Here is a 27041-nt window from a genome sequence, read left to right as displayed (position 1 = left end):
CCTTTTTGGAATTTAATGTTCATTTTAACAGCCATACTATATAAGACATGAATTTACGACTTAAACCACAAGATCCCTCGTACCAAATGCTAACTACAAAGAAACGTAATAGAAATGAAATTTCCAGTTTAATACCCGACGATTATGCACTGAGACTAAGAGGGATGATGGTGATAATGAATGGCATGAAGATTGAGGGAAACACACGAACACGGCGTTTTTCCACCACAAAGGCCACATGAGACGAGCTGGCATTGAACCACGGACCTCACATACGAGAGGAAAGCACTCTACTGCGATCCCTGAACATAGTAGAAAGTTGGAACTTAAAGAGGAAGCAATAATAATTTTGGATTAGATTGACTCAGCACAGGAAAGATTCCAGTTGCAAGCTTATATTTCTGAGGCAAAGAAATTTTGGTTTTCTTCAACTACAGGCTTTAGTTAGTTAGTCGTAAACAAATTTCAAATGCAACAAAATACGAATTAAAACCCAAAAAAAGTTACAGTTATTATTTGAATGTTATTTATTTTTTCCCCTAATAAGTTACCACGAAAGGAATTTATTTAATCTATTTTACTTCTCACCGATTGTACCATATTTTACCTGATAGTCAACTTACCTTCTAATTACTTAAAAAAATAAAATATTAACTATGAATCACGTTAGTATCAGGTACTTAATTACCTGAATGTATTCGATGGTAGTTTCCATAATCCTCAACGGCGTTCTTGAATACATCAGTTGTTTCTTTTAATCCTGTAATTAAATATTTTGACTGTACTAAGGGGAGTCATACTTAATAATTTAATGTCTAGTTTTTCCAGCCACATTTACCACCATGTTACCAATACAACCAAAATACTTACCACCGTCGGAGTGTTTGGATTATACAGAATATTTCCAATGAGAGAGAGAGCATCAAACGTAGGTACATTGTCAGCTTGACATATTGGATAACAATTGAGAAGCAATACGACGGCATCCAATACAACACACAAAAGACGAGGAAATCTTATCACCATATCTCCTCTGTTTGAGGTTTCTGATGAAAACTGTTGTAGCACCATAACTAACAATCTGTAGATTTTCAACGCTTTCTCCTATTAAAATAAAACAAAGGAAAAAAAATTAGAATTCTTCATCAATTCTTGTGAATTTTTTAGTCTTATCAAATACAATATAAGATAATGTGTCAGATTTTTCTCAGCTATGTTGGATTGTGTGGATTTACAATAATAATAATTTTATAATATTTACAATTAAGATTAATTTTATAGTATTTACAAACCGAGGAAATTAAACGAAGCAAGGGAAAATTTGATCAGTGAATCAGAGTCCCCTTCAACCAGAACACCAATAAATTAAAAAAAAAAAAAAAACTCTCTAGCTCTGAAATCTACGAGAGGTCAGATGACGCATGCTACAATACAGAATGTACCACATAAAACTGGCCCGGTTTTACGAGGTGTTAACAGTCAACATTAAAATAATTAGGCATGGTCAGACATATTAGTATTGACAATGCTCTCGGAAACTACCGTGCTCACGATGCGGTTCCCAACCTTTTCAATTTTTGATCTGAAGGGGGTTTTCCATTGTCACTGCAGGATTTCGGCAAACTAGAAGAATCCATTATTCCAGAGCAACAGCATTTAGAAACTGCTGGCAATAACGTACACGCTTTTCTTTACCCACTTCGTTAATTCTTGGATACATGCTATGTAATAAGACTTATTTAATGGAATTCAAAATGCAGCAACATGTAGGCTGATTGATACTACATACCCCACTGTGTTAATTTTTTATCGACTTCCTGGAACTTCTGCACACTCTACTTGGAATGTCAGCAGCGCACAGATTTCTGCCACCGTGTTAAGTTGCGATCTAAGTAACATGCTATTTCCTAAGAGGGTCATCCATGGTCCGCTTTCGAGTTGCAATTCGGAGTTCAAGAGCGTCCCAGATATGTTCAGTTGGATTAAGATCTGGGAAGTATAATAGCTACTCTAAATGCGTGATATCCTCGTGTTGCAGATATTCTTCCAACACTTGCGCCCTGTGTAAACGGAAATTCTCAATATTCCTAATATAATATCAGCCCAGATCATAATATCTGCACTGTCTAACGATTTCATGTTTCTAGTTTTCGCCTTCTGGAATCTTGTACACAGTCGCGAAATTAGACTATTGGGACAATTAACTCCGCACTCACAACTCGCTGATTTTGCTTCAATTGTAATCTTTCGATGATACGACCACGTGTAATGTTGTCCAGATGCCTTATTTATACATCTTCAATACTTTCTATGTACCTGAAGTGTATCTACCCAACGCACGCAACACTTCACTACAAAGTTGACCTTGGATGTACCACCAGCAGATTATTTATCACGTTCATAGTTCTGTCGCTCACGTAGTTACAACTCACATCATTTGTATGAGCTATGACCAGGGCCGTAACTTGTGGGGGGCAGGAGGGGCAGGGAAAGCTCCCAACTATTCGAGGGGGACCTATTTTAAGACAAAATTTTCTTACTCCATATGCGATACGAAGATAAAATTATAAATGAAGCATCAAACAGGTTTACTATATTACAAACAAAACAGCACACAAAAGACCAATAAAACAACAATGAGTCGTGGGCCCATTTCAGCAAAAAAATGTCTACTACTAGGGGCCTTAGAAATAATATTTATTCGTAAAGCTTTGATATTTGTCAATATTGTCCTCTAAATTTTTGTCATGTGTGGAACGGGCCTAGGAGCGTAACCAACGGCCCCGCAGACCTTTCCGGGCGGGAGGGACCACAGGCTCCGGAGGGGATATAAAGAGTAAGAGAAAGATGGGATCCAAAAATCAGAAAAACAACTTTTCTAGGAGGCCAAAATACATGTACTAATTCTTTCACCACCCCCCACCCCAGAAAAAAAAAATCTAAGTTACGGCGCTGGCTATGACGTTGTATTTTCTCGCACCCACAAAATCATATTTTGTACAATGGTATCTCTCAGGGTTTCGAAAAAAATATTCCTTAACTTCTAGGCATGAGTGTAGTACTTGTTTTAAAAAGATAACTTTATAACATAAATATTATAAAGCCATGCCGCGGGTATTTCTGAATAAATAAATAAATAAACTAAATATCATCAGTCGAATCTGTTGAATTCACTTATAAACTTTTATTATTTTCTAAGTTTATTCATGATTTTTTTTTTTTTTAAATGTGTGGGTGTGTGTTTGTGAACAGTACAACGCGCAGCAGGTAGATTATTGCTACAGTGTGCTTGATTTGCTGTTGTCATTTCAGTGAACTTAGATTTCTTGCGATAAACTTTCCACAAAAGTGATCTTTCCTCATAGTGACGTCCCTGGATTGAGCAAGAAATCTCCTAAATACGTTTTTCCACGATCTTGGAACTGAAGGGTCTCATTATAGCTATTACAACCAGTATCTCGGGAGATTTGTTGTGATGTATAATGGACAGCTTCTAACGCTGACTAGAAACATGTGTGACGTGGTGCTGTAGTCATTTGACATGGATGAAGTCCGAACACTGAATAATAAATTGTGCTTTTTCTGTACTATTCGATAAAAGATAATTTCCCTCTGAAAAGATTTTTCATATATCCAACGCAACTTTGTATTATGCTATCAACAATAGAGCAATCTACATTTCTTCTTACGTGAGGATTACCTGCCAATCTCTAACTTTTATTCCATATTCCATAAAAAATGTCACTTTTATCTGAAATTATCGACATTCTGTATTAACCACATTCATACTATATATTTTTCCCCATCTAAAGCTACTCCCCCCCCCCCGTTTCAAATTTAACCATCATCTTGAAAGTGTTATAGTGATAAAATTGAGGCGTTCCGGGTAATAAGAGCGAATTCAGCAAGTTACGTACGATCTGAACGCTCAGAAATTATATTTGTGGTGTTCGAGATACGAACCTGCTCTGTGGCAGCAGCCGATTCTCTTCTGTGGACATCTACCTTTTCTTTTTCTACACGCAAATATACAAGTTTTCTGTACTCAAGATACTCTGCTGTATGTCGTTCTTCTTTCCCTTAGAAATAAATAGTTTTAAAACAGATGGACAACTATTTTTGACGGCTCAGAGTGCATTTAAATAAGCCTTTTTTGAGTTTGCCCTTACTACTCGGAACGACTCAAATGAAAAACAGCACAACAGACTAAAACAACACACATACCTTTCCAAGCAACTGCCTGTTAGAATCTAGTGCTAGAACTGACTCACACACAAGGTCTTCTAATGAATCACTAGAAACGATGGCGTCTCTCAAATGTATTGAGAGCTGCTTTGTCTGTGGTGTTATTACTTTACTCATCTCAATTCCATATTGTTCAAGACAGTTGCTGTCTTCATATTTTGTCAAATATGCGTATAACGGGGTTATCTGAAAAATAGCACACATTTGATATGGGTACATAACTTATTTGAACATAACATTTCTTGTTAGAATTGAAATACTCTCAACGTTTTCAGCTCTAAGCACACTAACTTCTCAACAAAGTACGGTAGGGGTACATTTGATATCATCGGACAACTTCCTCAGGCAAAATGAAGATAAGGGGACAGATATAAAGAGAATAATTGTAAGGGAAGTGACAAAAAAAAAAAAAAAAATCAGAAACACCTCGCCTTAGAGATGAGCGTTCTACATTGAACCACTGTGTCCACCATACTCTTTCTTCTTCGGAATTGAAATTATTACCCTGTCCTTTAAATCTGTCGGCACTTTTTATATTATGAACAACCCATTTAGTGATTTAGAGATCTTCACTATTTGTTCCTCATCCTTTAGATACCGAATAGGTACATTTCTATTGTTGTAATCTCTATTTCAAAAGTCCCTTCCGTCTAACCATTTTCTGTCACATCGAAGTTAACTCTCTCTTTAATTCGACATTTTTAAAATGAAACTTCAAGCTTTATGTACCACGCTTATGACCTGTAGGCTACAGAAGACGGATGCTTAATGAAAGTAGATGATCATGAAACAATTCTGGAATGATACTGTGAAAGGAAACAGGAGAACTCTTAGAAAACCTCCAACTCCACCACATACTCAAGATCTAGATCGATCTAAGGACTCTTCGCACCAGAGGTAAGAGCTCAACCAATAAGCCACCAAACTTCACTTCATATCTTTTAGTTTCCCGGGCAATATGGTGTTCCAGGTTCCCGTCTTTCAAGGGTTTTGCTTGAAAACGATCAAGAAGACAACTTTACTTCCTTTCCTCTGTTAAAAGTACTAAATAAAATTACACGCCTGCAAAAGTACCAACATATTACGGGAGGCCATAATTTCAATTCTAGAGAAGGAAGCACGAAAGTGTGAAGACTACAGGACTGTATGTTATTTCATGTCCGTTAAAAATATTGATGAGGGTCATCTATTAAAAAAGGAAAAGTGAGCAGAATCTACAGAAAATTTAATTTGAACCTTCTATTAGAATGGTACAGCATTTCCTTTTCTGTTCTGTGTTAGTCTACCTCACATATTGCGAAATGAAGGTATGTATTAAAGTGGATGTAATGCCTCCGATCATCTCAAAGTGAATCACCCATTAGATATTCTCTTTATACTTGCTTAACTGTACACTGAGCCTTGCCGATAATAATTATCTTCAGCCAACAAAAGTAAAGATGTATGCTGTTGCCCTCCATCATTGGCACATCCTGTCTAGCTTCTCTGATGAGACCTATTCAGCTTTTATTATTATTATTATTATTATTATTATTATGCTATCGCAGAGACAGTCTCCAACTTGGCTTGGGCACACGAAAGTTCTCCCTCAGTTTCCTGAGTATCTTCATCATCATTACGATTATCATGATAGAAGCTTCGAAGCCGTCTTCCGTAACCTTACAGATTACCCTCAACCTATAGCTCGAATGTTTGAAAACAAAAAATAACCTTAATAGATTACAGCATGAAAATATCTAAACGTGTAGCGATTGCCCAAAATCTAATCGGATAAGTCGGCTTCTAAGATTTAAAAATTAATGACCAAATTATTGAGTACTTTTTCGAGCCTTTGCGTCTGACAATAAGAGATGGATCAACTGAATACTGAATGCATTTCGAGACAAAAGAACATTTTATTTCCTCCAATGGTATTCAAGCCCTGCCACTTTGCCTCAAACAACAGACTGTCCACGCATACAACGAAGCTCTATTGAATCAAAACCTGAAGACTGCCACTAAGGGGTAGCTGTACAAAGCAGTATTGTACGACTATTGGACACAACTTGATCTCCTAAGAATTATTTTCTAGCCCCACTGACTTTTTTTTTCTTTTTTCTTTTTTTTGGGTAAGTGCCACAACTTACATATAAAATTACTGTTTCACACTTTTGTAACGATAAACATACAAAGTGAATATAGCCATGGTTAAATGCTCTTGGTAACTAAGGTAGAAGCATTTAAAGGTTACAACGGTATCTACAAACTTTACAAAACGTAAAGGCAATGTTGGAAAACTAGTCAGTTATCATATTGTCACAATTTTAAACACAAAACGAGTTTTCTCAATATAAACAGAATACGTAAATTATCATTAATCTTTTAAAAACTCGATTTCCAAAATTATTACACGAATATGTAGACATCAATTTCCATTTGTGGTAATGAAATATTATCATCATCTTCTCCCGATATCTTTAATCATTGTTCACAACCTTCCTGTGCTAAAACTTTAACTTCCACAAAGGCTAGTTTACTGACATCCTTAACTAGACTATAATATAGAATATTATTGCATTTTATGGCATTAATTTAGCCATGGGCATATATGCTTCCATCTGAGACGGATCTATTTGGTGTGAAACAGTCACTTGATAAACAGCCTTGGGGCAAGATAATGGTAACCCACAAAATTCGAATTTTTGAGATACAGTAACTACAGTATCTGACAGTAGATGGCTACTCAATCAATTATTAACATTATGTCAAAAAATATATCTAGTGGAAAAATGCGAAGGTACTCATCATGGTAACCCCAACATGTTACTGTCAAGACAATTTTAAGCCACAAAGCAAAATGGCCGCCGACAAGACGTCTCTGTCGCAGGATGGTACGACTCTTGGAGGTGTTATTTACTATGAACTGGAAGACTTAAGTGCCTGTATGGCAAATAGCTATAACCCGTCGGATTCAGAGATGTCTCCTGATACAGAAACGGTAGGTTTAAAAGTTGAATGACAGTATACTAATGTAAAATGTATGTGTCTTTGTCTGGAAGCTCTCAATGATATCCCATCGGATAAATGCCCGTATAATAATAAAATACTTGTATACAATATTCGATATGGAACAGAGATCATTACAGTGTAATTAGAATGACGAGATGACCAAAAGACGAAGTAGATAGTCCGGAAGCAAGTGTGTGTAGTGTGGGTTACAGTTATATTGCACGGAAATTTTTTATTGTGGGTTACCATTGTCGTGACACCACGGTACCCCATATTTGCTCATGGTATTCCACACAGTATCCCAAATGATTTATTTCAGCCGAAAAAAATGACCAAGAGAAGTAAAACAACCGTGGTACCCACCAGTTCCGACACAGCAAGTACTGCTCAGCACTTTCAACCTCAATCTCCTAGAAAGAGAAAAAGAAAACAACACCAAGAACAATGGAAACTAATGAAAGGAAGCAAAGGAGAAACAGTGGGATATTTTACAGTGCTACAACAGGGAAAAGAGTGGCAGCAGTTAGCATTGGGTCAACATGTGGTTGTACTAGAAAATATTTTCAAAGTACAGCAGCAGAAACTGTTTGAAGACTTTTGGACTTTATCAGACTTTGATCTCCAAAATGCATATTTGACCGGTATAATGAAAGTGTGTAATACAAAAAGAACATAAGCCACACATACCAATATTTCGTTACAACCAAGGACGGAGTGATATATGTATGTAAGGAAGTATTTCTTTCAATACACGGTTTACAATATCACCGGGGAAGAGTTAAAAATATTCAAAAAGTGTATGGTCATGAAAGGAAATCCTATAGATACGGAAAGATCAAAGGGAGCGTCATGGCACCAGACCTAATAGACTGGAGGATAAAACCTTAAACTCTGTACGAAGACACACTGAGAGCATTCCTGCTTATGAATTACACTATTCTCGTCGACAAGGTGCAAAGAAACAACGGTTCCTTGGGAGTGATCTCAGTATCGCAAAACTTTATGAGTTGTGTGTGAAATGGTGCGAAGAACAAGCAATAACACCCGCATCTAGTTGCACATATCGATGAGTATTTTGTAACGATTATAACTTTGGTTTTAAAGAATTCACTGCAGATACATGCTGTTTCTGTGATGAGAAGCACGTGTTCCTTTTCAACTGCTCAAAACTAAAATAAATAAAAAGATCGATTTTATAGAATTAAGTACATATTCACCAGTTTTTTCATACATATCAAAACTAAAATACATAAGATATTCTGAGTTTGTAGAGTTAGATGCATAAGCAATAGTGTTCTTTTTCAATAAACACAATGATGAGAATCCTGATTTTCTAGAGTTGAGTGGATACTCAGTGTTCCTTTTCATTTATTATTTAATAGATAATTTTATATACTTTCACTTTTGTAAGGAAGTAATAAATACCTTGCTCGTTTTCATATTCAATCTTTTTTTTATTTATTTATTTCTGCAATAAAATGATATACCTCACTCTTCCTGCAATATAATGGTAACCAATATTTGGAATATCTGTTGAGGCTTCTAAATATATGCTTATTGTCTTTCTCTAAAGTAACCCACATGCTTCATATTGTTAAACTAAGTTATTAATACATCACGAATGCAGTTTCCTGTGACAAAGATTGTTGACAGTCACATTTACGAATTGTAGCAAATCTTGAAATCTTCATTCGCCTTTTCTCGAAAGTATAACTGAGGGTTACCATTTTCTTGCCCAAAGGGGCTGAATTATTACTCTATATACCATATCTTAATCCTTATTTAAGCAATTCCGAAATGTTTAAATATTTTCTATCCTAATATTCCTGAGATGTTATCTGCTGTAACAGAGTAATATTTTAAAGAGTTCTGAGAGGTAAACGTTAATTACCTGAAAATATGATAATGTAAAATCCTACCTGTATATAAAACAATTGATCTTGCAAGAGCGGCCTTCTCTTTGCACACTGGTTGATATCTTTGAAATCTAACTTATCCCAAAACCCATAACAGAACATAGAAGTTCGAATTAGAGCGGATAAGCTTTCTTTCTCAAGCAAAAAAGAGAACAAGAAAAGTAAGCGTTCCTCTAAACAGTCAATGAGATCAATCACATCTTCTGCATCACTTCTCCTCATAAGCACATCATTAAAATACACTAAGCACAGCAACTTCGAAAGTTTCTGCACTAGTTCATTCTCCTCAGTGATATCAAGCTGCTTCAATAACACTGACTCCATGTTGATTTTTTTAAGAGCTTCATTCAGCATCTTTGACGAAGAATGGAAGCTTTCTTCCACAATTTTACATGCTAGGTCAACAGTTGGAATAAGCAACTTGTGTGAAACACCTTCATAAGCTATATCTGACGGACGACTACTGATTCCGGTCAATAAAGGATTCAAAACAGCCGTTACCATGTCCACGTAATCTTCTGATGCAATGTTTAACGGCTTATTCAATAGCATTGCAAAAAATTTTTGACCTTCTCTCTCGACGTATATGCTTTGTCCAAGTTTCATCACACTTAAAACCTCCTTCCATAACTCTGGAACAGATATGATATACATGTAAAGCACATGACAATAGTAATACTAAAAATAAACTAAATTTCCTGGTAGTACAGCTCATGAAGAATTGTGGCACACGCTCAACTGAGTGATGCCCCAGCGCAATGATTCTTACGAACCTAACTCTGATTTTCTAGATCGGCATCCATTATCTTTTAATTCAAGTATTTCCCCAACTGCCTCACAATGCTGTGAGTGACTGGCAATCGACAATGCGTTCCAAAAGCAATTGCTCTAACTCCTCGGCTACATGGTATATCCTGTATACGATACCAACAGAAAGAACTTCACAGATTTTACATAACTTTCTTTTTAACAAGATCTTGTCAGTTATTGAAACCACTGATTTATAATGAAATACATTTTACAAGAAATCTGGCAAATATAAATTTTAAAATTTAGTAAAAAATGATTGCGATCTGGAATTGAGGTTTCCGTTCTAATATAGAAAATGTATCACAGTTTTGGTATTATTGTTGGAAGTAACGAATAGGGTTGAAAAATCTCTTCACATACAGTGCAGCCCACTTATAACGAACTCGGAAATAGCGAGTCATTGGATAATACGAACAATATTTTCCGTAAAGACTGCTTATAGTGAAGTTTTCAGAACGGGGTCATGCTTTCTTTTCTTCTGCTCATGGACACTTCAGGTACCGCAAAAGTAGTTTTCATAGCTGTTGTCACTGTGTAAGCCAGACATTACTCACTCTTCCCCCTCCCACTCAGATGAGAGCAGAAATCGGCCCGGGTGCAGATATTTACGGCAACGCGCGTCCACCAGAGTTCAAGGTCGAGGTTAAAAATAAATTTCTGTTTTCACTGGAGCTCACTGTGTTAGACACGGAGAGAAAGTGAAGTGCGTTTTTCGGTAGCTGTAAGGTAGGAATACGCCGCAAGTTGATTTTTTAACTCGTGTTCGTGCATTGCTAGATTGAAAGATGCCAAACAAAAGGAATGCCACATCTCTTTAGACAAAGGTGAAAATTATAGACGAAGTTGAAGAGGGAAAATTGAAGAAAAATGAGATCGCTAAAATATATGAAATCCCACCGAACACGCTCTCAACGATTTTAAAAAGCGAAGAGGAAATAAGTGCTGTATATTCTTTTTTAAACGTATCTGCTTGTTATCTAATCCTTTGCTTTTCCATAATTCTGAAAAAAAAAAAAAAGTTTGTTTATAACGAAGTTCAGATATAAAGAATTCATTGTGTTAGGCCCTTGAAATTCGTTATAAGTGGGCTGCACAGTATAAAATAAGGTGACTGTGCAATGCATTTCTTACATAACTCGAATATACCTCTAATATCTCTCTCTCTCTATATATATATGCGTGTTTAAAACGTTAAAAGTACCCTCAATAATAATGACTTAAAGAAACATGCAGTGTGATTTTCCTTCCTCTAGTAACTTAAATTATTCTTTTATGTATCTGAAGAACCACAAACAGAATTCAAGTCACAAAATCAGATAATACAGCAAACAAAATTATATCTTGCATACGTTGCCGGAAATTAGTTAGGATGAAAATGAATTGGACAAAATCGAAAAATATGGGAAAATATGGCAACAGCTTCTTAAGTCATGAACAACTCAGCAATATAAAATATTAAACTTTTTATCAGTGAATGTATGCACTCGTAATATACAAATGTCATTAAACATTTTATTTACCTTTTTTCTGTGTGTTTCATTTATTCTGTCTCCAATATTTCAATCTTCAATAGTCCTGGAGCCTTCATCTGCACTAATTGCTTTCAGGAAGAAAATTCGAAGTGCTTATGTGAATCCCATACCTTTACGTTCTTCTTAGACTGCTGTTTTATCCTAAATCTAAGAATTTAAGAGAAGAATGAAGAATCATAAGATTTTATTTTTATGACTTAAGACTCTTCAGTCTACCTCACGAACTCTACAGATTCAGGAAAAAACGCATTTTACGACGAACATTAAGGCACGGGATCAACCTAAGTTCGAGTCTCCTTCCTAAAATTAGCTCAGACAATGACTTCATGACCATTAGGTGTTGAAATATTGTAAACAGAACAAATAAAACGCACAAAGTTAAATAAAGACTTTATTTAAAAATTATCAATACATTTTAGATCTGCTGCACAGCACACAAATTAATTCAATAGGTACCAATAAGCATATTAATAACTATATAAAGGAACAGAAACTATCCTCCTCTCTTAAATGAGCACAAAACAGCATTTGATTCAAACTGCCATAAAACATTCTTTGAAGAATGCCATACAATGCATGGTCCAGAATAATAAAAAGGAAAGCAATAGTTTTAAAATTTCAGACAATGATTAATGAAAAAAGTTATCTAAAGTAAACAATGTTATTGCACGTCACAGTGTGCAAAAGATGAATCAACTTAAAAATTTAGGCGTTAACTTATGTAGAAAACAAATGGAACTATACAACAAATTATATGTTCAGAAAATGTACATAGATTTATAGAATTCCAATGGAACTTCCATACTCTAATTTCCATAAGAAATATCGGATAGTAAGAGTGTTCGTCAGTCATGCGAAGGTGTGTTTTTAGGCGTTAAACAAATGTAGAGGTTTCAATTTGCAATTCGTCTTGTTAACAGTGCTAAACAATATCGAAATTATAATTAAAATACAGACATTAATTTGTAGTACAATTTGTATAGCTCTTCCGATAGCATGGTCTGCGCGTCATTGGTGCACATGCTCTCGGATTCCATTCCATCTTCAACTGCAGATACACGTCTCATACAGTATTGGTACTTAAAGGAATGTTTAATTTCAATGAACACAGAAATTCAACTTGTATAACTATTTACATATTATATTGTTCATCTCTATACTTGTGCTAAAATACTCAAAAGTAAATAACATAAAAAGACAGATTGTCTAACATCTGACACTTTCCGTTAATAGAAATTAAGACTGATATATTTTTTTATTTAATCACACTAAACCCTTAGTTTACTATTCTCTGATTAGGATCCTGTCCTGAATCATTGTAACAGTTTCCGTAGCGGTCTTGCCAAGTTTCATCGCAAGTCTTTGCTCTAACGAGCGCTGCACTTTTACTTGCACAAGATCAAGAAACAACCCTCACAGACAGACCCGTCCTCACTCTCTGGATGCTCGGAGCACACTGAGCGACGGAGCGCTGCTTAGCTGGGTTCCCCCACTACCAGTATCAGTCGGTTAGACCGCGCTCCGACGTACAGTCGTGTCACAATAAATTCACTGTCATTACTTTCGGGACGCTATGTATTCAAGGATTTTTTTAAAAACTGAATCTCAGTAGACAAGTGCAAAACGTTATGAATTGATCAATGAGCTTACAGTGAACAATATCGTATCAGTGAACTCTTTCCAGGTACTCTTGTCGTTTATCATCATTATTGACTTCATGTACCACCCGTTCTGTTTACCACAGTTCCCTCACTCGTGTCACATTGTCAGCCGTGGTGGTCGTGGATGGCCGTCCGGCGCGGTCCTCGTCGTCGACCTCTTCCCGGCCTTCCAAAAAGGCCTTCTGCCACCGAAACACTTGCCAATCTGACAGGGTATGTTATTTGTAAGCAGTCTTGATCATTGTAACAGTTTCCGTAGCGGTCTTGCCAAGTTTCACGCAAAACTTGATCGCAAGTCTTTGCTCTAACGAGCGCTGCACTTTTACTTGCACAAGATCAAGAAACAACCCTCACAGACAGACCCGTCCTCACTCTCCGGATGCTCGGAGCACACTGAGCGACGGAGCGCTGCTTAGCTGGGTCCCCCACTACCAGTTTCAACCGGTCAACCGTGCTCCGACGTACATTCGCGTCACAATAAAGTCACTGTCATTACTTTCAGGACAGATCTTATATATTTATATATACATATATATGCATTTTTGATTCGACCTTAAATTTTATTGATTTTTCATTATCTTTCTCAGAGATATTTAGTAGATTTACCCTACAAAATTTAGATCAGGTGTACTTTCATGTCTTTGAGAAAGCTGGAATGTAATACTAACACTTACCTAACTGAAGAACATAGCTTATCCCATCTTTATGTTTAAGCAGTGAAGTAGCTAAAACTACATACGCTACTTTCACGGATGAAGATTCAAAACATGAAAGCAAAGGGACTTCATTCAAGAGTTCCAATATTCTTCCTTCTTCCTTCACTAATTCGAATCTCTTTTCATTCGAAAGAATAAGTCCAAGGAATTTCAAAGAGAATGCTACTACTGTCGAATTCACTGACGATGATTTCGCAGATTGTAGAATGCACTGTACAAATTCCTTGCATCCTGCTTCACCGAGAAGTCTTTCGGCAATATCTGAAAAAAAGAAGAAACGACAAGAATATTACAAAAAGCCATGAACCTGGAATCAATACTTGTATTAATTAGGGAACACAATATTGAGTACTAAAAAGATTTAGAAAATTTCTTTAGTGCTCTATCCAAAAAGGATTAAGCCAAACCATTATTATTATTATTATTATTATTTTCACATGAGCCAAAATAAACTTCAAAATACGTCGACATAAGCCCTTAAAACTAACAAAAAAAAAAGTTATGACATATGGCTTACGGCACATTGATCATCAATGCATCCAAAAATACGCCCTAAAAAAATACTGTCATTTTGATCAATAATGTATATGACAAAGTACAAAAGGAAAAAAAAAATGACCCTTTTGACCAGGCACCAAAGATGTTTACACGTATAAAACTGCAGAATCGAATGTCCAAAAAACAAAGATGTCTATCGTTCAATTTACGGTGAAACTTGATTTCTTATTTTCGTATTTACAAGATTCTTGAGGCTTCTCCGCTTCTCTATTGATTACAGTGCGCGCTTCTCATGCACGATCCCAGGTTCGATTGCCAAACGTATTTTGAGATGGAAAATATCTATTTTGTCGAGTGTACAAACAAACAATAACATATCGTTCTCTCATGTGTCAGTTAATTGCGAATTGAAAACAATTCACATCGGAAAGGAAGTTACTGAAGATATCTCTAATTTGTCAACACTAATTACACATAGCCTAATGAACGAAAAAAAAAAAAAAAAAAACAACACACACACACACACACACATTGAAAAGGAAACAAAATCTTGTCACACGATAATTACAAATACACAACCACCCTATATATATATATATATATATATATATATATATATATATATATATATATATATATATATAAACTAAAGATCTACCTCTATTTTCGTAATATCATACTTGGATAATTACACACACAAAAGCACAAAAGAGTTCTTCTTGCGTATCTGACAGGAGTATGACGTCTAGTACGACAGAGTTCTTACTCAAATTAAATAATCACGACTTTTTTTTATTTCTACGGATGAATTTCACGGTTGGGAAGTTTATACTAGGATCGAGGAATACGCACCCGAAACGAGTTCCATCGACTGAAATTCGACTGCATTTCTATGACGTTAGTTCTTGCCAGTACACTCATTTAATTACAGTTTGTGAGGATTATGACAGTAAAGTGGAACACGAACTTGAGAAAACCAGAAAAAAAGAAAAGAAAAAAAACTTGGGAACAATTAGACAATGAAGCTAAAATTTATGATGTATATTACAAATCTCCACGAACTTATTATGAAAAGCTATTTTCCATTGAAGAACATCAGCCTGATAAAGAGAATATTATTCAATGCCAATCAATCCATTAAGCTGAGATACTGGGAAACTACTTACAGATATTATTTCGTATGTTAAGAATGTATGGAGTTCAGGGATGTCTTTAAGGATGCCTGCATTTTGTAAACAGGCAAGTTTTGAGATATTATTTTACAGAACGACACACAGAAACACCACAGCCAGAAATTCAACTTTGTGATGATATGTAACAGTTATCGAAAACAGGCTTAAATATATAGGCATGCATTGTCCTATTCTCTTTTGAGAACAATTCGTCTGGAAATCACGAAAACCAGTAACAACTTTTTTCACTGTACAATGATCTTAAATTTTTATTAAATCAATATAGGATATTGTATTCGTTTTTTTGTCGCATTGATGATTGATTGGGGTTTATTGAGGACGTCAGCAACGAGGCCATTTGTTCCTGTCACGATTAACACACACACTATACATGTCTTTTGTCGCTGCTGACTAAATACAATGATCTTACATCCCGCCCTCAAAATGTGGATGGGGTATGATATTACACTTACGTATTCTGTCAAGGTTTCGCTAATCCCAGTCATTGTTAACCCTGAGAAGTGGATGCACACGAATGTACAACATGAAGGTTGCCTGAGGCTGTCACTTGTAACATGTTAACGTAATAGTCAACAACTAAATTTCCAGTGAATATGCCAACAGTCATTAATTCGTGAATATGAAATTAAGTCAAACCCAGGAGAAATTTCGAATTGAATATGTTGTTGTAGAATCCAGTCACCCAACATTGTATTCATCTCTTCATTCACGAACTTGAACTCACTGTCAAGGTGATATAATGTAATTATAGTTGTATAGGCAATTTTTCGAGATGGACATTTAATTTGAGAGTGAATTACAAATGCTGCCCCTTTGACACTAGACTCGTTGTTGCTGTTATTAAGCTCATAATCAAAATATTCATCTTCCGATACCTCGAGTCTGGAGGCGGAACCACTCAAGTCACCAACAGTATTTGTGAATGTGTTGTAGCACCTCTACAGCCGTAACAATAAGCGATGCAAGGCACTAAGGTTCCCACACCTACTGTATGAACCTCAAATTACCTAACACTAGCTCTGTTATTCATTTCGCGAATAAAGTGTTTTTCCACTATCCTCGCTTACGCGTATACCCGCTGACGCGCCTGCGGACGGACACGGTCGCTCCCCCCCTCCCCCGTTCAGGTCTTCCTACTGCGCTCCTGTCCTGACGGTTCAATAGCATTCGTGCTTTTAGTGGCCACCTAGCACAAATTGGTTCGTCTTTTATGCATAGCTTCTGTGCCATACGTGCACACTGTTTCGAACAATAATCACTACCAAGTGAACCAGGGTCACAACCTAGTATTTTGGGGTGGAAACTAAATATTTTTTTTCCTTGATTTTTCTGTGGTCCGGCAATACAACAGTAACGACTTTTTAATGTACTAGAGACATGATAGGTACTGTACCCCCAAACGCCCTGGAAACACGGAAAAAGGAAGGATACTACCAGGGTGGATTGATTTAAATCAGTCTGATTTAAATCACTTGATTTTTTAAATAAAAATCGTTGATTTAAATCAAATTCGGAAATAAATTAATTTAAAGTGAAAATAAGTAAAATCCCGTTTCTGTTCTGTTATTTCGATTATGGAAGTTAATAATCATAATACAATGAGACTCAAATGTACAGTATAGTATAAAAACAAGACAAGACAAGTCTGCATGACAAAAAATCTTTCTCCTCGTATAATACAAGTCGCGAACTGAAGAAAAAGCATTAGGAATTAGTATTAAGTGCTAATTATGCCATTTAAGTGAAAATATTGGGGTTGAATTTTAAATTATCCCCAATCGTTAGCCTATATCAATCCCAAGCAATGTTTCTTAACCCTTTTAAATTGTGGCTCTTTTTAAAGGTAAATTATAGACTTTCAGTCAAGCAGCTACAGCATCATCCCTATTTATCCTAGGATCATGGTATATTCATCACTCTCTTTAGAACAGAACAGCTTTTGAAACGGTAACATTCACATTTCCCTATCATGTCCTTGATGCGGGAAATTTTGAGAGTAAGTCATTTTTTTTAGCTATTTTTAAAAATTTTTGATCCCCTCTGGATTCCCCTGTGTTAACGCACAGATCTCAAAATCAACTGGGAAATACTAAGGGGTGTACTGAATGGGTGTACAAAATTTCAAGCTTCTATCTTGAGTAGTAAGGGTGAGGAAATTATTTAACAGTAAGCTAAGAACATTCCCACAATGCCCCAGATGACCCGGATGTAATATAAAAATTTCCTCAGACATCCCTATTTATCCTAGAATAATGCTTTGTACATTATTCTCTTCAGAATAAAACAAATTTTCAAACGGTACCCTTCAAAAGTTTCCATCATGTATCTGGGGCGGGTAAATCACGAAAAAAGGAATTTTCTGTTAAAAATATATTTTTTTTTTCCCTCTATGGACCCCTTCCCCTGTTTTAAGGCAGATATCTGAAACAAATCTGAAAAATACTGAGGGGTGCACTGAGTAAATGTGCAAAATTTCAATCTTGTAGGTGCAAAAGTATTCTAAGCCTGCGAAAAATAATATTCCCCAAATACCCCAGATTCCCGTGTAAAACAGGATCTCAGGTAACAGTTTCCTGAGACATCCCTATTTATCCTAGGAGCATAGTACGTACATCATTTTCTTCAGAATAGAACAGCCTTGCAAAGGGTACCATTCATATGCCTCCATCTAAGGCGGGAAAATCACGAAAAAAGCTATTTTTGTTAAAAATATCCTTTTTAAAAACATGTTTGCCCCTCTGGACCCCGCTGTTTCCACGCAGAGATCTGAAAACATCTGAAAATTATTTAGGGACGCACTGAACGAGAGTGCAAAATTTCAGTCTTCTGAATGCAAAATGTAACCTGCCAAAAATTAATAATAATACGCATAATAAAAAAATCTTTTTAAATTTATGACGTCATCACACACTATGCATCAACGCAGAAAGCATATGTAACGTGTTCTAAAATGCATCTATTCTTGAAGAAAACGAAGTAAAAAGCCTTATTGTTACTTTTTTAATCGAATAATAAAGATTCTATCTTATCACCCAAAAATAGGTGATATCATTTAAAAGGCTAAGCATTAAGGAAAAAGTACAGCAACGTTTATCAAAATGACACTTTTTTTCACAAAAGTTACTGATATTTGGCAGGGGCCTATTTTTAAAAACCCATAACAAACTTGCGGCATGAAATACATAAATTTCGCCTAAAATTATAAAATTAACCAAAGAAAATCTGGATAGGGGATAGGACCCCTCTAAATACGACATATTATCTGGGAACAAACAAACAGACACGCACAAAAAAGAATTTTCGTCTTAAATGTCGGTGGTGATTTCCCCGTTGAAATAGTTAACGATTTTAAAACCCAAACCCAATGTTACGAAAAGAAGAATGCAGGATTGCTCCCTTACCTGTTCAAAACGGGATTTTCCCTAATCACCGTCTGCATGACAAAAAAGTGATTTTTTTCCACCCTGGATACTACTATTCATGAATTTTATAGCGGCAGTCTCGAAGCTATATCCCCCATCGCAATGAGGAGGTCAGAATTCACTGTTTAGTAATTTGCAAACACTGATCAGTTCGAAGGTACTAGTTTTGCGTAGTAATACTATATATGTATACGGATGTAGAAGAGCAAAGGAAGCTTGAAAATAAGAAAACAAATATTTGTGATTAATAGTGAAGGCCCGAAATGAAACAGAGGTACTTGTAGATAAGGTATATGGAACTAAGACCACATAATAATACAATTTTGAAAACAGGTTAATGTGGGTCTTATCCCGGACTACCATCTTTGGAAGTTTAGCCGAAATTAACTATTTCCTCCTTTTAAGAAATCGAAATATACGCATGTGTCAACAGTGAAGTATGTCCCAAAAAACGCAGGCAAGACTTCACGGATTCCCTTCATGCAACACAGGAATTTCCTAATATCATGTATGATATAGAATATGAATGGAACAACACAAAGTTTAACAAAAGCCATTTCTGCCCAATAAAATCCCTGGGATGTCTTACTTTTCCCTAAAACCAAAACTCGGGTTTATTACATTTCTTTTTTGATAAACGAAAAAAAAAAAAAAAAAAACTTCTGATTAATCTCAGTTCAATGGGAACACGGTATAGAATGCACTTTGTGTAGAACAATCTTTTGCGAGTTTGGGTATCGTTTAGTTTCTCCCTCATACTGTATAAGATCTCCAATGTTACTTACTTCACAAAATAGCCGAACAAGCGAAGGGGGTTAGAAGCCCCGCAGGGATCGTTTAAGTATTGTTTCCTATGAATGATCTGCAGAAAGTCCACTCTTACCCGGGACACTTCGGAACCCTCACTCTCCCGTAATCTGAGCTGCTTACTTCTTAATGCTTGCCTCATGTTTATATCATGTGTAACTTCATTTTCCCGTAAATAATACACTTCTCTCCGTACAATGATCTTTCTACTTTTCCTTTCATTAAACCAACCTAGCGACCATGGGTGTGCAAGTAAATTAAGACAACCGGGAAAAACACGCACGACGTGTGCTAGATGCCACTACAAGTTAACTTTGCATCTATTCAGATTCAGTGCAGGGAGGGACCCCATGCAAGCAGACGCTTTCCTGGCGGTCGGTATGTACGTAAAGTTTAATAGCTAAACGCACTCACCAACCTGTGCTTACAGCCACTACAAGCTAGCTTTGCATTACAATTGCATAATAATTAACCACAATTTTTTACGCTCTTTCTATGTTCACAAACATTTTTTACATGTTCTGCACCTGCATCTCCTCGTTTATGGAATTAATATCACGGTAGCCATTGTGCTGCAGGGCATGTCCAAGACGTTAAGGCTTAGTTTCGGCTAGATGGACCTACTCTGCGGTATTTAATCCTTAATATTCCTGTCCGTAAATTAAGAAAAAGCTCCTACGTACTTTTAATCTGAACCAATATGCATTTCACATAATCATGAGGTATTTAAAACAGCAACCTGGGCAAATCTGCAGATGGTGCCATAGAATCTGGAGTAAGAAAAAAGGTGTATTTAATATTGCCCGCCCTAGTTGGTATACTGGTAAATGTATAGCAGAAGGGATTCAGAAGCACGTAAAAAATCCAAAATTTACAGAAGTGAAGGACATGGTTGGCAAAAACCATGGTTTTTATTGTAGAAACAAGGAAAAAAAAAACTGTTTTTGTAGTGTAAACCCGGTTTTTTTGGGTTTAAATAATTTGCTCTATGTATTTATATTACACATGGACAGAAAACAGGTTTGTTTCGCCTTGGTGTTATTATGCAGCAACGGGGTTATACTGGAAATGGTCATGTAAGCTTAAAGCGGAATCCAAACCGCTTCTCGGCTTACATCCGAGAGAAATTGTTCTCCATTTGCACTCGAAACCGGGACTAACTGGCCACAAATGCGATGAGTCTGCCAACTCACTCACCAAGGACTCCTGACAAAAGTACGGTGTATTGATCTTTACATACTTGTTAATATAATTGTCAAGAGTCATTTCAGAAGGACAAAAAGAAAAACAGTTGCACAAATGAAACTATTATACAAAATTATATATAAATCGGGAAACTCCAGCCTTGGCCATTAACTCCAACCTGTTATTACTTCAAGTGCAACACAATAATGGAAATATTCCGTTATTGCTTGGCATGTAAAATTTTATGGTCAACGTATCATAATCAGTATGTTAAAACTGAGGTATTAAATTACAAATTATTATAAATATCATTCAATTCAATTAAAACTCAAAGTCCAATCCAAGCTAATGTTGGAAGCTACATAGGCAGTAGATAAATTTTGCCAATTTCTCTCAATATATTTAAGCAACCCTGGCTTCTTTATAAAGCAACACGCATTCAGGCACGCAGAAATATACAATTTGGTCTCTTTTCGTATGTTTAGGCTTAACATCCTTAAGTAATACCTACAGGGTTGCCACAAAATTTTATAAATCATTTTCCATGACCGCCAGATGAAAAATTAAAATAATACATACTTTTTACGGCCTCCACCATCCCCATAGCCGCCCAACGGACACCTTATTTATTTTCTTTCTTTTGTACACTTTACAAAATATATTTACATGCATATAACATTTGGATATAATATGTTTTGTATGAGAGAAAGAAAACGATCCCTATGCAGTCTAAGTGGATTCGTTAAGTATGTGTTTTAAAATGCGTTTTAAGAATAACAGTTTCACTTTTCTGGATACAATAAGTTTTGTGTGAGAGCAAGAAAAATTCTTGTCTTGATTGCTCATTATGAACTCTAAATGATTTGTTATGTGTTAACAAGTGATTTGTTATGAATAACAGTCGTTCACTTTTTCCCTTCGTTCTCCAACCGTAGGATTTTCTCTGTAACTGCTTCCTCTTCTATCTGGGCTTTCATCCTAATGACCTTTCTCTCTCGTTGCAGTTTCTTTGCAATCCTAAGTTTGTCATTTTTCTCTTTCTTCTTCTCTGTCTTTTGCTTTCGTGCCTCTTCCAAAATACTTTCATACCTCTGTCTTGCTGCTCGAACAGATCCCAACAGTTTACTTGTAATGGTTACATGTTCTCTGCCACCGTGAAATTGGATGGCCTCTTAAACAGTTCTCTGTGCTGTGATGCTGAACTCACTCTGATTCTCAACCATGAAGTCTTTGTTGATCGAAAATCCAGACTCCACAGATGCATTACCATGCAAAACAATCAACACTAGCTTTACAACTTGCCACAGTTCAGCATACTTTTTATCCTGAAGAATACGTACATAGAAATAACCTAATCACTGTGGTTTATTAGCATGTTCTTCTAATATTTTCTTCAAAAAACAGTTTGCCCCAAAACATAGTTGAAAATATTGATGCTTTGCCTTCTCTGCAACACTTCCACTTATTCTGTTTAAACTGAAGAGTCTCTTAAGGAGAACATATGCTCTATTATTTCTTCTGTCACCACTGGGCTGATCGTATGTTGTAATTTCAAGAAGACTTATTATTATTATTGTCACACAAACAAAAACTATGTACTACTATCATTACTAAGATGCCCACTCAGTCTGTGAAAAAGTATTAAAACAGCAAAATAATTTAAAACATACACATTCATACAATTTTCCATGACTTTCCTAACCACTTTCAAATTCCATGACTTTCAAGGTCTGTGGCAACCCTGACCTAGCTTACTAAGAAGAAGACTGTCGCTCACAGTGGTATCCGAACCGTTACTTGATTTACACTTGAAAGAAGGGTTGTGGTTCGACCGAGAATTAAAAGTGGGACGCCTTGATTAAAAGGTGAAAAGGAGATAAAACTAGTGCAGATGGTTTGATATGTGAAAACGTCACCATGAAGTTCATACGATTTAAAGCATTTTTCGTCTTTTTTTCTGGTTTAAACCAGTTGGTTTCTTTGATAAAACCAGCTGGTTTAAACCATGGTTTACACCACCTTGGTTCAAACCAGCCAACCCAGGTGGAGGATGCAAGTATTTAGACCTATCTTTTTTTTTTTTTTTTTTTTTTTTTTTTTTTTTTTTTTTTTTTTTAAGGAAATAATGCTAAATTTCTTAACTAACATAAACCAACAAAATCTAACACAAACTAACGTTAACAGAAACTACCGAAATTGTAACATTTTAAAGGATAAATAGCTGGACTCCTTCTGTTAAACACTGTCAGGCATACTTACACAGAGACGAGAAATTACACTTTATTAATTTGGTAAATGTTTAGCAGACGGGGTCCAGAAGCACGTAAAAAATACAAAATTTACGAGAGAAATGGAAGATGCAAGTTAAACCTAACCAAATCTAACCTACACTAAACTGAACTAACTTAAATTAATCTGAACTAACCTAATATTAATAAAAATAAGGAAAATTGTATCATTTTTTCGAGAATTATACCGGACTTGTACACTAATATAATCTAACATAAAGTAACCTAACCTAACCGAAACTAGCCACACTAACCTAATGTGAACAGAAACTAACAAAATTATAACAGTTTTTAGAAAAAATATCCGGACCCCTTCTGCTAAACAGTGCATTAATTTTAACAAAATGGGCCGTAGCTAGACCCTACTCTCTTCTACTACACCCTTTTAAAGTGGTCCTAGTTATCAATGCGCAGCTGAAGCGTGTATTGTAAAGCACACTCGAGAAGTCACCTATTACAATTACGCGCGAGTTCACTCGAGCAGACGGTTCTACCAAATACAAAATTTATAGGCAAAATACGATGTGAAACATTTCTCAGCAAGTCTTTACTTTTGACTCAAACAGTGACTTTAATCGGTTCTTATAGGTTGAGTCACTTGTTGGAACTGTTCGTGCCTTTGGTGTGACATCCTTAGTTCAAAGATTGGTGGTAGTTCATTTTTCCCACTAGGTGTCTTCGTATAGTCATATGGTAGTTTGTTACTGTGATGTCACATGTTCTGTCTGCTTGTATGTGTGTGCTGGTGACATGCAGGGAGCGCGTATTTGAACTTTCGTTTCATGGCGACGATCGAGTTAGCAAATGCGGTTGAGAAACCGTTTCATGAATTTAATACAAAGAATTTTAACTTGCCGTTTTTAAATAAGTTTGTTTTAGATTAGGATATTAACTCATATCGCTTTGCAGCACTGTTGGTTTAATTGAGATAGAGAAAACGTGTCATGGTTGTGGTCCAAGACTGAAGATATTTCCGACGTATGGTAAAAGTGGGTGTTTATTGGTTTTTCTTGTTTGTAATAATAGCAAGTGTGCTCGCTTTAATAAATCGACGTCTGTGCGGAAAGGAACATTTTTCACAGGTGAAGTTGAGTATTGCGCATGTGTTCTTGGTATCTTATTTTTTTGTGTGTGGAATCAGCAATTATGAGTATTATTCATGAGTGTTCTGTTATGGCGAAACGGTGAGTGCTTTCATTTTTTAATTGATATTACTTTTGGGTTAAGTTTAGAGTTACCCCTCCGCTTTTTATAAAAATCAGGAAAATTTACATATGAAATGAGGTGAGAAATGATAATTTGAAGTTTAGGAATGTAAGTTCGGCAGGAGAGTTATGTTTAATACGAGAAAAGATATGTAGAAGTTAGTACTATTTGCCGGATGCAGAAGCATTCGCGGAAGGTTTCAGCAGCATGGTAGTTGTAAAATATGACGAACAGGTGTAACGAATGCGCAAAAATAATGAAGAAAACCTTTTAAATTTTTGTGAAGCACACGGAGTACTGCAGTTAAGTGAAATGTAACAACTTTTAATACTTTAAGGACAGTTTTTTGCATGTTGCAAAGTCCAAGGGCACCTTCAAACTGGAGGGGCAACTCTAAACTTAAGCCTTATTTTTATTCTTGATTTGTTTTGCATTTGAGTATTTGGCAAGATTACGAGTATTTGGTTTGCTGCTGGTTGTTCTATTGTTTGCTGAGATGTAATTTATTTTTCTTTGTCATGCTGCACTGATTTATAATTAGTGGAGAGTGTTTTTCAAAAATGTTTTCCCTTCTTACGTTAGCTTTATAGTAGTGGTTTGATTATTTTTTGTTGTTTTGGATGATTTTATGGTACTTGAGCGGGGGGGTTGGGGGGCGGTAGCCCCCCATTTAGATCCCAAAATTGGTAGTCATCGCTTCACCTGAATTGATTTCTCGGAAGACTTTAGGAATGGTATTTAGTAACAATTTGGCCCTTGTACTTTTAGTATAATTCTTAACATTGTATATTACTTTGACTTGGTCAGTAACTGTAACCGAATCAGATTACGGTTGTAGTCACTGCTTGAGTCAAAGTAAAGATCTGCCCATTTCTCTGTGAATATAAGTAATGACTGTAAGAGCACAGGATATAGAAATTAATTTTGGCAAATCTTTAGTTTAGGCAAGGCAGTGACAGGAACTGATTGCATTAAGTACAAGGGCAATATTGTAGTAAATTAAAGAACCCTTATTACTGCCTTTTTAAGGTCGTACATAGTCTATGAATAATCCCTAGCAACAGAAAGGAACCAATGAGACCTGTGATTAATACTAACAGTGACGGGATATCACTGCCTTGCCCAAAGTAAAGAGTTACCTTAATTTTGAGTGACAGTGAGAGTACAGTATGTGTGTCTTCTTCCACTAACCTCATTTATATGTATCCCCCCCCCCCCCCGTCGCTGACTCGGTTAGATAGCATTCATCCGTTTTATATGCATTGCAGTTTTTAATCCATACATCTACACTATATTTATACTGAGCCCTCCTGAAGTCAACCTCCAAGTAGTATTGGAGCTCCTCATTTAGTGCATGCTCTGCAAAGGAAATAGAAAGCATAGCCTATGTTTAGCAGAAGGGGCCCAGCTCTTTTCTCTAAAGAAAAGTGTTACAATTTTGGTTAGTTTAGTTTATGTTATATTAGTGTACGAGTCCCGCATAATTTTCCCCAAAAAATGATAGAATTTCGTTTATTTTTTTACTAATATTAGGTTAGTTCAGGTTAACTTAGGTTAGATTTGGTTACGTTGTTACGTCTAAGTATTTGCATCATTCATTTCTCTTGTAAATTTTGTGTTTTTCACGTGCTTCTGGACCCCTTGTACTAAACATACTCCCAAAGCTCTAACGTAACCTGAAAATGTGAGACAAGTGTCAAAATTTGGTAGAACCGCCTGCTCGAATAAGCCTTAGTCGCTTTTTGAAGTAATTATGCTTACCTGATGAAACAGTTTCACCAGATAAATGAGCAAGTAACTTTGACAAATACGTATCATCCCTTATGCTGCAATTTTCATTTTTTAAATGAGACAACACTTCACAGAGTTTCGCTTTGTAAGTTTCTTCACTGCTATTCATGGTTTACCTTCTTTACCGGTATCACTCGATTTATCGCTAGATTTCGAAGAGTCTGAACCCTTCGAATCTTCCTTTGAGGAGTCGGAACCCTTTGAATCTTCCTTTGAAGTTGACTTCTCTGAATCTGTATTTGAGCTGGAACTTCTTTCCGAAGATTCTTTCTCGGGTTTACTTTCTTTGATAACTTTTTCCTCTTGTGTTGACAAAGGGGGACAATTGCGCAAATCACAAGAGTCACCTCGTTTATATTTACGGCCTTCGTCCATACCAAGACAAAATATACACTACATGTTTACGCCAAAAAATTTCTAATCGATTTGTCATTTTACTTGATCCAACTATTTCTTCTTGGAGGTATCTTCTTTTGTTAACCGGAAGTAATGATGCCAGCTCAAGTACAAGCAGGGTTGCCGACGAACAATCAACATTTAGTGCTAGCTTAGAGAGTGGAAAATCACTAAATATTATCACCATATATTCGAAAAGATTTCGGGCGAATGATTCAGTGGCGGCTATCGAGAGGTCACACTGGTAACAACTATAATTTTATTGCTACAAGCTAAGAAAAGAAAGCTTATCCCATACGCTAATTCCTTATAATGTATACAAGAATAAATACATTATGTATTCCTTCTCTTAGCTTAGCGATAAAATCTAAACATTTACCATGTGAC

The 27041-nt window shown here is 36.0% G+C and overlaps 1 protein-coding gene across 2 annotated transcripts in view; it reads right to left on the bottom strand.

The window, feature by feature from the left end:
* The window catches only part of LOC145664763 (integrator complex assembly factor Brat1), a 41131-nt gene extending 14372 nt beyond the window's left edge, over positions 1–26759 (bottom strand). Inside the window, exons 1-5 of one of the 2 annotated variants that reach the window (XM_081731705.1) lie at positions 26375–26759; positions 13827–14129; positions 9153–9781; positions 4225–4431; positions 871–1104 (exon numbers count right to left, since the gene is read on the bottom strand). In XM_081731705.1, the coding sequence (XP_081587831.1) occupies positions 871–1104; positions 4225–4431; positions 9153–9781; positions 13827–14129; positions 26375–26633 (1632 nt within the window). In that variant the 5' untranslated portion in view covers positions 26634–26759. Of the gene's footprint in view, positions 1–870; positions 1105–4224; positions 4432–9152; positions 9782–13826; positions 14130–26228 lie in introns of both variants that reach the window. The other variant, XM_081731706.1, reaches the window with a different exon arrangement.
* Between the last annotated feature and the right edge of the window lie 282 nt (positions 26760–27041).

This window comes from Thermobia domestica, chromosome 11, assembly GCF_964235325.1.
Source record: "Thermobia domestica chromosome 11, izTheDome1.hap1.1, whole genome shotgun sequence".
NCBI classification, from domain to species: Eukaryota; Metazoa; Arthropoda; class Insecta; order Zygentoma; family Lepismatidae; genus Thermobia; species Thermobia domestica.
The sequence above is the reverse complement of the archived record's forward strand: the minus strand, read 5'-3'. Positions and strand labels throughout refer to the sequence as shown.